This window comes from Myotis nattereri (genome assembly GCF_964212035.1).
Source record: "Myotis nattereri genome assembly, chromosome: 14".
NCBI classification, from domain to species: Eukaryota; Metazoa; Chordata; class Mammalia; order Chiroptera; family Vespertilionidae; genus Myotis; species Myotis nattereri.
The window spans coordinates 32,286,283-32,302,206 of record NC_138089.1 but is presented as its reverse complement, the minus strand read 5'-3'; the positions used below and the strand labels follow the sequence as shown (position 1 = coordinate 32,302,206).

Genomic DNA, 15,924 nt, shown 5'->3' with positions numbered 1-15,924 from the left:
GGATATGCTGAAGAAAGCCACATATGCATCCCGATGTCGTCTCCTTTCCTAAAAGCTTTGGCCTCCTGTGAGAGTTCCTGCTTCCTCCACCCCAATGTGAGCCAGAGCTGGTCAATGCAGTGGACTGTGGAGCCTGGGAAACTGCTACTGACTGATGAGGCCTTAGCAACGGTGGAGTGATGTAGCCCCACGCAGGATGAGGGCAAAACCTCTGAATCCAGTGGGATTTTTACATTCAATATTATCCCAGTATTGTCTTTATTTTACAATACTCTTCTGTGGATGTTCGGAGCTAGTCTGAAGAAAAGTTGGTACAGGGAGGAAGACCTTGGAATCAGAGCTGAGATTTCCCCCCAACCCCCCAGCTCCACGGATAACCTCTGATAAACTCAACCGGGAAAACTTCAAGGTTTGGGCCCACACTCCCTCGGCTATAAAGGACTCACTGTATCAAGAAGGAAATTAAAGGAATTTTAACACGAAATGTTTGTTGAACTGAATTACACGTGAAAAGTGCACCTCTTAATTCTGTAGCTTCTTTGAACTCTTGATTTATTGTAAGAAGGAAATATTCGAGCCAGCAATACTTGCCCTATTTACTTTGGAGCACTTGGAACCACAGTTCCGGCTTTTAACGTATTTGTTAATCAAGTGGGACTGATAAACTTGTTAAAGCATTCAGCTATTAACAGTGCAAAACCAATACAGAGTGATATCTTATCAACATTGTCAATTTCTGCCTTGGCTGGTAGTCAGATGGTTAGAGCATCCTCGTGATACGCCAAGGTTGTAGGTTTGATCCCCGGTCAGCGCACATAGAAGAATCCACCAATGAATTCATAAATAAGTAAAACAACAAATCCATGTTTCTCTCTCCCTGCCTCCCTTTTTCTCTCTCTCTAAACAATAAATTTTAATTTAAAAAAATACATTGGCTCTTGGTCGGGGTGCATGCCTGGGTTGCGGGCTCCATCCCCAGTGGGGGGTGTGCAGGAGGCAGCCGATCTATGATTCTCTCTCATCATTGATGTTTCTCTCTTTCCCTCTCCCTTCCTCTGTGAAATCAATAAAGGTATATTTAAAAAACAAACAAAATTAACAAAAAAATAAACCCATTGCCAATTCCTTTCATCACTGTTCTGAAGCTGGAATGAAGACTAGAGACCTGGGTTTAGGTGCATGAACAGAGACAGTTCACTGCAGAGTGAGAGAGAATAAGTTCCCAGCCTAACACTTGAGAACCCATGTGGGAATAACGGAAGGTTATGAACAAGTGACATTATCAACATTAAATCCTGAAAAACAAATTTTTTTTTATTGAAAATCTGTGAATTCATGCCCACATAAAATTCCCTGGTCCCATGACAATATTTTAAACTGTTCTGCGTGTCCAATGGTTCTAGCCTTGCATTTCTGACAATAATGCTTTTGTTCTCCACTCAGCCTTACCAGTCAAACATGCTCCTGTGTACAAAACCTTGCATAGCGATCAGGAAGGTATTTCTGGGTTTGTCCTGGAAATTACTGTGCTCACACGTGTCCTTTTCCCCTTTTTTAAGTTTACTTACAGATAAAGGAAGGGATGGGGGTAAGGGCAGGGAGATAAGGGAAAACAGTTGTTCTCAGTGCAGCAGTTGTGCAGACACCACCCTTTCAGGCTGAAGAACAGGGTCTGCAAGATGCATCCACTGAGCAGTGGCTCCAGTCGGAGCGGAGGGCTGTGTGAACAAGCTTTGCTTTCAAGCTCTGTACGTCGGTGTTTAGTCTCTTTGTTCTGTAAGGAACTGGAAACATCTTAGAGCCACCTGTGCCGTGTCCACATGGCAGGGAACTTTGTAAAAACCGAGTGGCTGTGAGAACGAGCAGTACCCGATGTGGCTGAAAGAAACGCTTGTGGACTGAATGTTTGTGCCCCCACCACCACATTGGGGAGAATGAAGCCCTAACCCCCAAGGTAATGGTATTTGGAGGCCTTTCTGAGGTCATCAGGTTTAGATGAGGTCACGAAGGGGGCATTCTTACAAGGGGGTAAAACAAAGATCCCTCTCTCTCTCTCCACAAGCATTCACCTCGGAAAGGCCAGGGGAGGACCCAGTAGGAAGGCAGCTATCTACAAACCAGAAAGAGAGTCCTCTCCAGGAACACATCTTCACCTTGATCTTGGACTTTCCAGTTCCAGAACTGCGAGCAATAGGTTTCTGTTGATTAAGCCATCCGTCCGCGGTATTTTGTTATAGCAGCCCCAGCTAAGACAGAAGCCCCACTGTAAGCTTCTTCTCTTTAACCTCCTTCCATGTGTTTTCAAGTTTGTGTTGAAAACAATGAAAGTGAGTAGTATCTGTCTTTAAAGTAAGGGTACTCAATCTAGTAAAGAGATGAAATTTTAATATGTTTGTATATGAAATATACAAGGGCCTAAGGGCAAAGTCAATTCTCTATATAACTTCATTATTACAAAGTTAAGTCTTGAGTCAAAAAACCCAACTCTAAAAATATGGTCTTAAACATCACATATCTGTATACAAGACAATAAACTGTCTCATGCTGCATCGTCATCATCCTCTGCAGCATAGATGGCTTGATTCCTCCTCTTAATTTTCTTTCTTTGTTCAGGTACAGACTCATCACTCAGCCTCTTCCCTGGTGCTCTGGTTAAGTCCTTCCCATCTCCAGACTCCACAGCCTCGCCAGGTTTCCCCTCTCCGCTACCTGGGGAACCCGATGTATCATCAGAAGAAACAAACATGGAACCTGGCAGGATCCTGACATCAGAGAAGCTTGCAGAAAAGTCAGAGGCCAGGTCAGAAGAAGGTTCTAGGGATGTTGTATTCAGGTCACTATGTGCACTTACAAAACTATCTTCCTCTTCCTCTTCCTCTTCTTCCTCTAACACTATTTCATCTGGATTAGTAGAGGACAGGGCAGAGGTGTCTGTGTTATATTCACTGGGCTCTTCTCCAGAGTCATTACTGCCCCCTTCCTCCTGCTCTTCATATTCACCACACAAGTGGTGTTCTTCCTTGGCCTTCTGAAGACTGACATTAATGTCTGTGATGCCAAGTCTGGCACAAAACTCAGTAGTCTGAGGGTTGATCCTGTGAACCAACTGCACTTGTGTCTGTGGCTTGCTTGGGTCATGACAAGCAGCCGTCACGCTAAAGTTAAATGGAACTTTGAGGTCATGATTCAATGTTTCCAATACTTCATTCATAGCTTCTTCTGTTGGACTATAATCCCACCTATAAAAGTCCAAAACAATGGTCTTTTATACGTCATTGGCCCCAGACAACAAATTATGAAATCTAACTATGAACTTCAGGTACAAGGATAAAAAATAAACGATAATCTAAATTCCATTTAGTAAAATTACAGTTAATTTAACAAAGGACCATTTCAAAATAAAAACAATTCATAAGAAAAGCTGTCTATACAACCTAATGCAAGTATAAGTTGTTTTAATGTGAACCAAATCTCCACCATATTAGTTCTGTGCATACTTAATCACTTATACACTTATTTGGGTTGGTACTCAACAATCCATTTTCTTGTAAACCATGAATTATTCTTACACTCATTTAAAAGGGTTTTATTTTTTTTCTTAATTAAAAAAAGAGGGGGGTGACCACAAAAACCTTGCAAGCATAGTGAGAGCAAGTCCTAAAAAGGTCAGGCTTACCTTGTATGAAGGCCATTATTTTCAGGCATATTCCACAGGCGCGCAGTTACATTAATAAGATTGTTTGTAGCCCTGAGAATAGTGAGCCATTCAATATCATACTCCAAGTCATCAGGAGCACTGGGGTCATGATCTATTTCTATTACCTATAAGAACAAATTGGTAATTTTAACAAATACATATCTATTTTTAATATCTAAGGATTTCAATGTAACAATAAAAGTTAAAAGGAATTTAATTTAGTAGACTAAAAATATTAATGTAAATATTCCCAAAGAATTCTCAGACTATATAAATTACAAAATACACAAATTAATAGTTTAGAAAACAAAAATTAAGATGTTTTCTTAATCACTGGAAGAGTAAAACTATATTGAGAAGTTATTTCATTTTCTTCTTACCTGAAGAAAGTCTCTATGTGGTAAGCATTTGTCCAAGGCTAAGAATTTGGTTGCTTTGGCGGGCTCTCCTTCATCCTTGGCCTAAACCATGATTTAAGAAAGAATGTTAAAACATCACAGATAATTCATACATTGGACAGGATGGAAACAATCTTTGTTACACAAAGTTGTGTGTCAAAGGAACAACTGTTACTTTTTCAAAGCAAGTTAGTTCTACACTCACTTGTGCAACAATGGGCACTTCAACTCTCTGGCTTTCATGTCTTACATTCTTACACAAGTCAAAGCAGAAACTAACGGTGATGATGATAATGTTAAATCAAAGCACTGAACACATATATTAAGGCATATAACAAAAGGATTAAAGATAACAGAAGAGCTTAAAAATAAATTGGCAGAGTTAAAAGTACACAATTTTTAGAAGAAATCATAGAAGAAAAATCGTCACTACCTTGAGTTAGGCAAAGATTTCTTAGATACAACATCAAAGTTAGATGCGATGTATCTATAGAATGAAATACTATACTATTCAACAATAAAAATAAAAACACAGATAGATGCTATAACATAAGTGAACCTCAAAAACAAGCAAATAATAGAAGCCAGATACCAAAGACTATATATTAATGTTTACATTTATATGAAAGGTTCAGAAAGGGCAAAGCCATAGAGACACAAAGCAGATTAGTGGTTGCCTGGGCTGAGAATGAGAACAAGGAATGACATCAAACACATACACACACACACAAAGGATCTTTTCAGAGGATGGAAATATTCAAAAACTGGATTATGTGATGTGTGAACACACACTGAATTATACACTTGATTGAATTTTATGTAAATTATACACCAATAAAGCTTTTTGTTGTTAATCCTCACCCAAGGATATTTTTCCCATTGATTTTTAGAGAGTGGGAGGGAGGAAGGGAGGGGGAGGAGAGAGAAAAATATGGATGTGAGAGAGATACATCGACTGGTTGCTTCCTGCACTTGCCTCGACCAGGGTCGAGGATTGAACCGGCAACCCTTCAGTGTGCAGACCGACGCTCTCACCACTGTCCAGGGCACCAATAAAGCTATTTTTCGAAAAGTGAATTGTCAGACAGAAATGTGGAAGGGGTCACTAACAAGGTCATAGTAAAAACAGTAAAAAAGTGACTCACTGAAAACAGTAAGGCACCTGGAGGAAAAAATACAAGGAAACAAGCTATGGGATGTCCTGCTGTGGACCAGGTATCAAACTTCAGTGCTGAAGAGGGACTGAGAGGTGGAAGGCACAGAGGTTACACAGATCTTGGCTGCAGGGCAGTTCTGAAGAAAGGTGATCTGTGGGGCTGGTGAAGGGGCTAAAAGAGGACACTAGCAAAGTCAGAGGAGGCTGAGGAGCCAAGAAAAAGGGATCGAATATGTTGTTAATACAGAGGTAAAAGTCCCTGGCTGACAGCAGAAGATGCAGTGGGGAAAAGTAGAAAATCAGATACTTCAATAAGAAGCCAAGCATGTCGCCGAGACCGGTTTGGCTCAGTGGATAGAGCATCGGCCTGCGGACTGAGGTCCCGGGTTCGATTCCGGTCAAGGGCATGTACCTGGGTTGCGGGCACATCCCCAGTGGGAGGTGTGCAGGAGGCGGCTGATCAATGTTTCTCTCCCATCGATGTTTCTAACTCTCTATCTCTCTCTCCCTTCCTCTCTGTAAAAAATCAATAAAATATATTAAAAAAAAAAAAAAAAAAAAAAGAAGCCAAGCATGTCAGGAGCCCTAAGACACAGAAAAGAGTAACACAGATGTGGAAAGGCAATTGAACCCAACTGGCAAGGCTCAATGGTTGAGCACTGATCTATGAACCAGGAGGTCACAGTTTGATTCCCAGGCAAGGCACATGCCCAGGTTGCGGGCTTGATCTCCAGTGGAGGACATACAGGAGGCAGCCAATCGATGATTATCTCTCATCATTGATGTTTCCATATCCCTCTCCCTTCCTCTCTGAAATCAATAAAATTAAAAAAAAGACGACTGATATAAAAACAGATGACTTGGACTTGGGAAAATTAAAGGAGTAACCTGGTCTCCTTGAGGAACACAGCTAAAGTGGGCCTCTACCACTGAAAAGTGTGTGGTCAAGCAAGTTCGGGAAGCACTGTAAACCACATTGCACTCTTGGAGTAAGGCAATGCCCATTAATCAGTACGTTCAAGACTCAGAAATCCTATAGAAGCCTCCAAGAACTCCTAACTTTGTTAACCAAGCATCTTCTAAATGTTTTCCCTCTGAAACACTTTATGGGACAGTCAGAGTTTAGTCTGAATCGGAGGTGAAAGAAAGAACCACATATTTCCATAAAAACTTAATCATAGGTATATATTTATTCTCTACCTTCTATCAAGCACTATACCATGCAATTACCCAAGGCAAACTTAGACTCATCCTAGATTCCCTCCTCCCTCCATCACCAAATCCTGATGATTCTACTTCCAAAATCTCTCTAGACACTGCTTTATTCTCTGTGTTCCTTCTTTGCCTTAGGTTACCATCTCATCTTTTGCTTAAAGAACCTCCTGTGCCTCCTATTTTATATCACTCCAATCCATCTGCAAAACTGTAGCGAAACTAATCTTTCAAAAATGAAAATCTGTATTTCATCACTCTCCAACTTTCCCCATTACCTCTGGTTAAAACCCAAACTCCAGAGCATGGCACTATGATCGTGCCCCAGCGTCTACCCTCCGCCATGGGAACGAGCTGCAGTCCCCCAAAGGCACCCTGTTCTCAGCCTCTGGCCTTCACACACATTGGTCCCTCTCATAGATTACCCTCATATCTACTCCTTCCTGCACCATCAATTCCTTTGGAAAAGCTTCTCTTGCTTCATCTCTTTGTCCACATAGTCCGGCGTAGGTGCTCCCAGGACCCTAGGACGTTTTGTCACAAACTTATTACACTATTTTATCATTGCCTGCTTACTTATCCCTTCCCCCACTGGATTCTGGAAGTTATCTTTCATTTCTTTCTCTAACTTTACAACTGTTTCAACAGTGAGGAGCCCACTGATGTTCAATAAGTGTTTGTTAAATGCAAGAATAAATACTGTGTTTTCTACCTGATGCTGCATCAAGGCTGCAAACTTCACATGAAGGTGTGCGGAAAACCAGTAAGTTGGTTTTAAGTGCTCTAGGAGCTCTGAGGCAGCAGGACTTCCTAAGGTGTTATTTTCCACTTCTTGTCGGAAAAAAGATTTAGTCTTAAGAAGTTGCTTCTTATTTCCATAATGGTATATACTTCTTGGCCAATCATGAGATAAGAATATGTCCATAGGCTGCTTCAGCTTTAACAGAAAAAGAAAACTCTTAAAAACAGATTAACCACAAGCAAAACTCCCTTCCTTCTCTCCCCTGACACATACCATTTACCCACTTAGACCTCTGGATTTTTGTGTAACTCATTCTAAGGCTCTTTATGGAAGGAAGTCACAGAAGTACTAACCTATTCACTCACATAGGCAAAAAGAAACAGCTTCCTCCCCGCCTCACAAATCATCCTTATTTTCCAGCAAGGCAGGTCAGCAGACACACTTGGATTAGACTGCTCATCAGCTATGGTCTTTTACATTCAGTTTCTAAAATATGTAATAACCATTGTGCTTTTCCCTTTTTGGTAAAGAAACCATGTTTTATGATCCAGAGACACCAGATTTCATAAGACATCTAATGTAAATGATACGGTAAACCTAAAGATATAGTCCACTTTTTTTTCTAATGGATTCACATAGTATATACCAAAAATACTCTGTTTGCTACATAAGTCATATTAGAAGTATTTAAGGTGGCTGTTGTCTTCATGGGGAACACAAAATACACTCCATACTTTACTCATCCCACACTTGGAAAACTAAATGTAAATAACTTAAGTGTTCAAGACAATACAAACTATAAGAAAGAGATGACTAACTGGTCAGGGCAATATGTGCAATGAAAATTCAGTTAAGCCCTGGACGGTGTGGCTCAGTTGGTTGGAAAGGTTACCGGTTCAATTCCCCATCAGGGAACAAATCTAAGTGGCAGGTTCGATCCTGGGTCAGGGCGAGTACAGAAGGCAACCGATTCATGTTTCTCTTTCACTCTTAAAAAAAAAAAAATCAGTAAACTATATCCTCGGGTGAGGATTAAAAAATTTTTTTCAGTGAAACATAATGACTTTAAACTAGAACACTGGTTGGGAAGTAGTATCTAACCTGGGTCTTCAAGGACTAGTAGGATTTAGACTGGTGAAAAGGAAAAAGCATTCAAAGTAAGGAACTGCTGTGAGTAGGCATCGAATGCCTGCAAGCATCCTTATGCTCCCACAGAGGCTGTGTGCTATGGTGGGAAGGGCCTGAGTTCTCTCAGACAGGCTCTGCCACTTAACTACTTGGGAGATCTTGGGCAGGTTGCTTATCTATCTGAGCCTTGGCCTCTCATTCTTAATCTGACAGAATTTGAGTGGCAATGATATGAAATATCTCATGTGAAAACTGCTTAGCCCAGTGTCAGGCACTGAGATGGTTCTCAAACAAAAACCTAGCTTCACCTATTCTCCAGCTGAGTCAGTGTTTTTAGAGATCACTTTCACGGTTTTCCCATACCTTCTATCATCTCTACTTTTATTTTCTATTCAATACCATTCTTTAAAAAAAATATTCTAATATTTTCTTTAAAGAATCACTTTATTCCAATATATTTTTAGCCTTACCGTAATAATATCTGAAATCATGAGTTGAATGTTTTATTTTTACTCGCTAAAATAAATTTGTTACCATAAGAATTTTTTAATGTTCATCTGTGAACCTCCTAAACACAACTCAAATCCAAATTTTAGAAATACTGAACTATGCTCTTCTTGGAAGTAATATACCAAAATGATCAAACACATTTTGGTACAGAATTACTTTAACATTTTTTCAAGCCTGCCGTATTGTACTTTTTACATACCTGTTTTAATTTATACACTTCAACATTTCTCACATGATATATACTCCTTATTGTAGCTGAATTATAAGGAGGGCACTCAAAATGACCTTAAATTGAAGGAGAGAAATAAGCTGTATTCAACACCTTTAAAAACTGCAAATTATATAAATAGATACACATACTTCCCTAAAACTAGTGTCTGCTATCAATGCTTTTGGTTCTTGAAATCTTATAAAAAACACTGCTCTTTATATGTTTATATGTTCAATTACTAAGTGATCAGAAACTATGAATCTAAATTTGGGGGCTTGTGGTTTTTAAAATGAAATTATATTTAATTTTGAAGCACATTGTTTATTCACATACTGTAGTTTAAAAAAATACCTCCGGAAAGGTATAGAATACCAAGTGTTCCTCCTAGAGAGTAGACCAGTGGATGCCTAGGGCTGGTGGGAGCCGGGATTAATTACAAATAGGCACAAAACTTTTAGGGGTGATAGAAATGGTCTAAATCTGGATGGTGGTAAAATCTGGATGCATAACTATAAATGTACTAAAACCATTGAATGGTATACTTACAATGGTATATAAATCTTATCTCACTACAACTGCCAGAACAATGGGAGGGGGTCCTCCAATTCCTGTCCGCAGCCATCAGGAACACTACCTGGAGGCAGCTAGCGTTAATCAGGTTTTAGAACTTTATTCTAGGGATCTCATCTATGCATATAACATATCATCTACTTCTTTATCCTCCCTTTTTTTTTTTTACACAAATGGCTGTATACTTTATATTTGTTCTGTGCCTTGTTTTTTCACTTCACTTATTTTGGAGTTCTTTTCATATTAACTGATTCTTTGTCCTTTTCTTTACTTTTTTAATGGTGTCATATCATTAAACTGCATAGTTATGTCATGATATATTTAACTAGTTCCTAACTTTTGCTACTACAAATAAAACTAAAATAAATAAATTTGCATATATCATTTTGCTCATGCAAAATATACCTAGAGACACATTCCTGGGAGTAGAACTACTGGGTTAGAGTACTTTTATAATTTTCACAGATATGACCAATTGTCCCTCCAAAGAGTGGTTCCAATTTGCACGCGCATCTGCCATGTAGGAGACGGTTTATCTTTATACACTCATGCCAATAGTTTATAATCACAGAGAGCAGGGCACTGGGAACAAACTTGTGACTTAACAGTTACATTGAGGAGACAAGTTTGAGCTACCCAACTTAATTCAAGAAATTTTAAAATCAAATGTGAATAAAAGCTATTCCTTTCATTTTAAAATCAAGGTATAATTCATTCAGATATTGTAGGGTGAATAAGTGCAGTGTGGTATATAGCTGATCCTTGAACAACACTTATAGATTATTTTATTTTCAATAAATACCTGTACTGTTTTTGATATGCAGTTGGGAGTACACAGATGTGGAGGGTCAACTATATTCATTGATACACACCATTTTACATAGGGGAGTAGAGCATCCATGGATTTGGTATCCATAACAGTGAGGGCGGGGGAGGGTTGTCCTGGAACCAATCCCTCACAAATATGGAGGGACAACTTAAGTTTTGAAGAAGTCAAACTTATATGTGGATTTTTTTTACCATGCAGGAGTTAGAACCTCTAACATCTGCGTTGTTCAAGGATCAACTACTTATGCAATGGAATACTATTCATAAACTAAAATGAATGTATTAGAGTTACATGTATCAACATGAATTTCAAAAACATATTAAAGTTGCAGAAAGATACATGCAAAATGATACATTTATACGAAGTTTAAACATGTTATATAATACAGTTTAAAGCTGTTACATATATGGTAACGATATAAAATACTCAAGTGAATGATAAACACCAAATTCAGAACACTGACTACCTAATGAGGAAAGGGAGGGATAAAAAGAGGAATGGGACTGAGGACTGACAATAATGAGTCTCAACTGATTCTGTACTGTTTTATTTCTTAAAAAATCAAAATGAAAAGTGGCAAGAATACTAAGTCTTGATGAAACTTGATGGTGGATACACAGATAGTACATTCTATGTCCTCTATATTTCCATAGGCATAAAATATTTCATAATATAAATTTAAGAATAAATTAGTTCATAGAAAAAATCCAATGAAAAAGGCAAACTATATATTACGCTTAAGTTACTATGGGGCATGCAAGTTTTAAAGTTTAAAAACAGTCAGAACAACAATACCTTTTCGATAGTCATGAGATTTGAAGATACCAGAGATTCCACCAATCCTTACACCTCGGTATTTTACTACACCTGCCAAACCTGAGAAATTACAGTTAAATAAGATTACTATAGGCAAAAGCAATCTCTTTACTGACTGAACAGTTTCCAGGCCTAAAATTCCATGCAGTCCTAAAATTATTTGAAAATAAAGTATCATGATAAGGTTACTCTTCTACATAGTAATATGCCAACAATATATAAGGTAGACTAGGGAAGAGAGGCCTAGAAGCAGATCAGTCAAGAAACTAAGCAGAAAGAAAAAAAAACAAATGAAATAGAATGTGCTTAGAGGAAAATAGACATAATTTGGTACCTAAAGGAATATGAGGGTGTGGTGAGGGAATAGGCAAAAAGTGTCCTATGATGGATTTATATGTCATATATCTGAAAGTCAGCACATTTAAGGTATAAAGAACCTGCACTTTCTATATTTCATTTCTAAACTGACCACCTTTAAAAAATTTCACTTTTTCATAATGTTGCACTTGTCAAAAGCTGATCAATCAGTAATGAACTAGAGAAATTAAATTTCTGTAGTTTTCAGAAACACCTACAAACATTTTAGTAAAGAGAAAAAAGGATTGTAGAGTGTAAAGGGGCTAACACTGAACCCGAATCTTACCAGGTCTGTAAATCTAAATGCAGGTTACAGGCAATGCAGAGGATAAAAGGAAAATGTTAAACAACTCAGTGAATTCCAATAGTTAAATCTAGAATGCAGGAAATTCTACAAGAAATTTTCCCATTTTCTTCAACAAATAAATGACATGGGGGTGGGAAGGAGAGAGATGAAAGGAACAGCTAGAGACTTTAGCATCATGACAATGAAATGCATGGACCTTGTTTGGGTCCTATTTAACAAGTCAATTATAAAACAGACATCTCTGTGATAATCAGGGAAATCTAAACATGAACTAGGCAACAGAGAATAGGAATTACTGTTACTTTAGCTAGGTATAACAATGGCACTGGGTATTTTTTAAAATCCTTATCACTTAAAAAATATGTACTGAGTGTTTACAGGTGAAATAATCTCATGACTTGAATTTGCTTTAAAATAACTCGTCACTTCTCCCACCAAAAAAGTTTAAGAGAGGATGGGCTGAAATAAGGATGGCAGAATAATTGTGGTTGAAACTAGTTAATAGGTATGGAGATCCATTACACAGATATCCCCAGCTTTTCCAAAGTCTGTGTTACACAATTTCACTTTTATGAAAGACCTACAGAACTGGAGCCTTTTTCTCTCCAGAATGCCTGTTTTCACTAACTGAAAGAAATCCAAAGAGGATTTTTGCTCTAATGAAAATAGGTGAAGAGCCAAAATAGCTTCAGCATTTGTTTTGTAGCCTGCATCCAGAGCAGGGACAGTGGCCCCACTAAGCCCCTTCCCCAGAAACTACACTCAGCATTAAGCCACCATAGCTTTGAACTGTGTCTGAGCATCTGTGCTTTATCTCGATTTATTTTGTGCATCTATTTGCTAGATGTGTCCGAAGGTAGCACAAAAGCCTGAGCTTGTAAAGGAGTTATACTTAGCAAAAAACTGGATGTCATCAAACCTATTGGTATGATTTAGTAGGTTATTTTCTGGGACTGGGAATACTCAAAATTTTTGCATGTAAATTAATGGTAATTGGTAGGATCCTGGCCACTTAACTCAGTTGGTTAGAGCATTGGCCCGATAAGCCAAAGTTGCAGGTTCAATCCCCAGTCAGGGCACATACAAAAATTAACTAATGAGTGCATAAATAAGTAAAACAAGAAACCTCTTTCTCTCTTCCTCTCTCTCTAAAATCAATAACTAAAAAACATAAAAATTTTCTAATGTTACCACAGTATTGGTGATTTTGAAATTACTGGTAATTGCTTATTTGCTTTACACCATTTCCCCTTATGAAAGTGTTCATAGGAATGTTCTACAGTCCAATACTGAGGAAAACCCGTACTATTCTCTAGTTTTGTGTATGTTTAACAATTTCCAATATAAAAAGTTTACTTTTTTTTCATTTAATAAAAAGAGTGGGGGAAAATAAAGGAATTACAAGTAGTGTGTAAGTTCTTTGCAGTTTTATTATCTATTGCTTGAAACACTAGATCAGTGATGGCGAACCTATGACACGCGTGTCAGAGGTGACAGGCGAACTCATTTTTTTGGTTGATTTTTCTTTGTTAAATGGCATTTAAATATATAAAATAAATGTCAAAAATACAAATCTTTGTTTTACTATGGTTGCAAATATCAAAAAATGTCTATATGTGACACGGCACCAGAGTTAAGTTAGGGTTTTTCAAAATGCTGACACACGGGGCTCCAAAGGTTCGCCATCACTGCACTAGATGAAGCATGGACATATTTTCATGATGACCTATTCAAATTAAGAGACATTCCCAAAACACCATATATCTGAAGACGCTGCCCAACTGGTATAGAAAGCTTAAAAGGCTCTTCCATCCCCTCAAACCAAGAACTTACCCACAAACACATACCTAAGTAATAAATGTTTGGTGCTACCCAGCCACCATAGGGTAACTCTTGCAAATGATTTGAGGCTTCGTGGTTCCCTCCAATGAAGACTGTGAGAACCGGGGCCTTTTTCTCTCCAGAGTAATACCTGGAACGTAAGAGCAAAGCTGTCCGTTGGCAAAGAGAAAAGCAGGCACAGAGAAAAGCAATCGGGTGCGCCTGCACAATCCGACAGGGCAGCAGAGCAAAGCAAGGGCTTCAGGAAAAATCTGGGCTCCTCCCTTCAAGTTAAAAGGCACTTTCTAAACACGCTGCCCATCCCCTTGTAGAGTGTATGCAGCGCACCTGAAACTAATGCAAAACAATACTTAACGTAAACTGGATTTGGAAAATAAAACAGTGAGTGGTTTAAATTGCCCATCCCCGTCCTTAAGAACGAAGGGCTGCCACCTCGCGTTTCAGGCCAGTGACGTCAGGAACGTGGTCGGTTCTCAGCTTCTAGAGCCACGATGAGCGCGGAGCAGGCGCCCAATGGAAACTCCGGGATCGCGGCACCAACTAGTCCCGGAATCCCATCGAGTACAAGCAGATTAACCTTTCGGCCTCTCCCTCCAGGCCGGGCCCTCAGGCTGCGACCCCTCCCGAAACAGGTGAGGCAGGTGGACAGTGAGGAGTGACACTGACCGAGCGCCGGTTCCTGGAGACACACGGCGTGAACCGGGACGGGAACTCAGACAGAGGGGCTCCGACCCCGCCCAGGGTCCTCCCACGGCTGGCGAGTCCCCCCTCCCGCGGGTCCCAGGGCCGCGCCGCGCCTCACCGGTAGAAGGTCTGCATGTGGCGGTACTTGGGGGGCACGGCCATGCAGCGCAGGTCCGCCTCGTTGCGCACCGCCTGGAAGTCGCCGCAGCACAGCAGCAGGTCGATGGGCCCCGCGCCGCGCCGCTCCGCCAGCGCCAGCGTCTCGTAGATCTTGTCCAGCTCCCCGTGGCAGCAGCCGGCCACGGCCACCCGCATCCTGCCGGCCCCGAGAGCAGAGCGAGCCCCGTGTGGAGAGCCAAGGCCGGGCGGGTCGCTCAGCTCCCGCCAACGTGAACTGAGCCGCCACCTTGTCGCGACGCCTGCAATATATTCCACTTCCGGTTTCAACTCTCGCGAGAGACGGGGCGGAGTTAACGCCAGGATTCCAGAGCGTTTTCGGGAAGGACTCAGGTCTTTTAAGTCTTCGCAGTCTGACAGATAATAAAAGTCACAACCACAATACTGAGAAAATAGAAACAAAAGTCCCCAGATAAATAAGTGCGCGGGTGCGATCGGCTAATTCCCTAGGATGAAGCTTTCACGGCAGAGATGCATTCCTGGAAGCAAATTAGAAATAAAACAAAAAAAAAAGATTTTAAAGAACCAAAAACTAAAAATAGTTTTAAAATAAACGTAAAGTCTCACTGAGGCTTTAAAATGATCTCCCAGAAGATTTTCTTTTTTTACCCTGGATTTTATTTTTTTTACCCTGAACAACAACAACAAAAAATGTTTACTTCAGGGGCTATAAAAGACACCGTAAAATATAATATCCAGCCCTGACCGGTTTGGCTCAGTGGCTGGAGCGTCGGCCTGTGGACTGAGAGGTCCCAGGTTCGATTCTGGTCAAGGGCATGTACCTTGGTTTTGGGCACATTCCCAGTAGGGGGTGTGCAGGAGGCAGCTGATGGATGTTTCTCTCTCATCACTGATGTTTCTAACTCTCTATCCCTCTCCCTTCCTCTCTGTAAAAAACCAATAAAATATATTTTAAAATATATATATATACATAATATCCAGTATGTATCCTCATGATGAGTAACAGATTTTGCAAATTATTCTCTCAGGCCCCTGGGCACACCCAACTAGTCACTAAGAACAATTAATTCTTTCAGGAAATAAAGGGATTTCGACTCATCTGTGGTCAGTGGAAAATCTGATTATTGTATTATGAACAATGCAAACAGAAAATAAGACTCAAATTTGGGGGTTTTCTGCCCCATGAATGGGGTGAATTAAATCACAGAGACTCATACACAATTACTGTCCTTGAGCAAAGGTGCTCAGAAAGAGCTAGGACCTACTGAATCTGGGTGTGACCCCTGTGGACAGTAACAGGGCAGAGAGAGGGAACCTGCCTCCAGCC

The 15,924-nt window shown here is 40.0% G+C and overlaps 1 protein-coding gene across 1 annotated transcript; it reads right to left on the bottom strand.

The window, feature by feature from the left end:
* Nucleotides 1-2,368: 2,368 nt before the first annotated feature.
* On the bottom strand, nt 2,369-14,898 carry DBR1 (debranching RNA lariats 1). The gene is made up of 8 exons (XM_081106502.1): nt 14,578-14,898; nt 13,781-13,905; nt 11,249-11,329; nt 9,043-9,128; nt 7,176-7,400; nt 4,078-4,158; nt 3,677-3,822; nt 2,369-3,239 (listed from the first exon to the last, which is right to left on the bottom strand). Exons 1-8 carry the CDS (start codon nt 14,772-14,774, stop codon nt 2,540-2,542), a joined length of 1,641 nt encoding a protein of 546 aa, XP_080962628.1. The 5' UTR covers nt 14,775-14,898; the 3' UTR covers nt 2,369-2,539.
* Between the last annotated feature and the right edge of the window lie 1,026 nt (nt 14,899-15,924).

Bases quoted from the DNA above. Each gene is read 5' to 3' on its own strand.
- DBR1 (XM_081106502.1), bottom strand. From the start codon at position 14,774: ATGCGGGTGGCCGTGGCCGGCTGCTGCCACGGGGAGCTGGACAAGATC. The intron at 7,401-9,042 runs GTATGTAAAAAG...TTTCTGTTAAAG, and splicing joins AAGTGTATAAATTAAAACAG to CTGAAGCAGCCTATGGACAT. The intron at 4,159-7,175 runs GTAGAAAACACA...ATCATGGTTTAG, and splicing joins CAGCCTTGATGCAGCATCAG to GCCAAGGATGAAGGAGAGCC.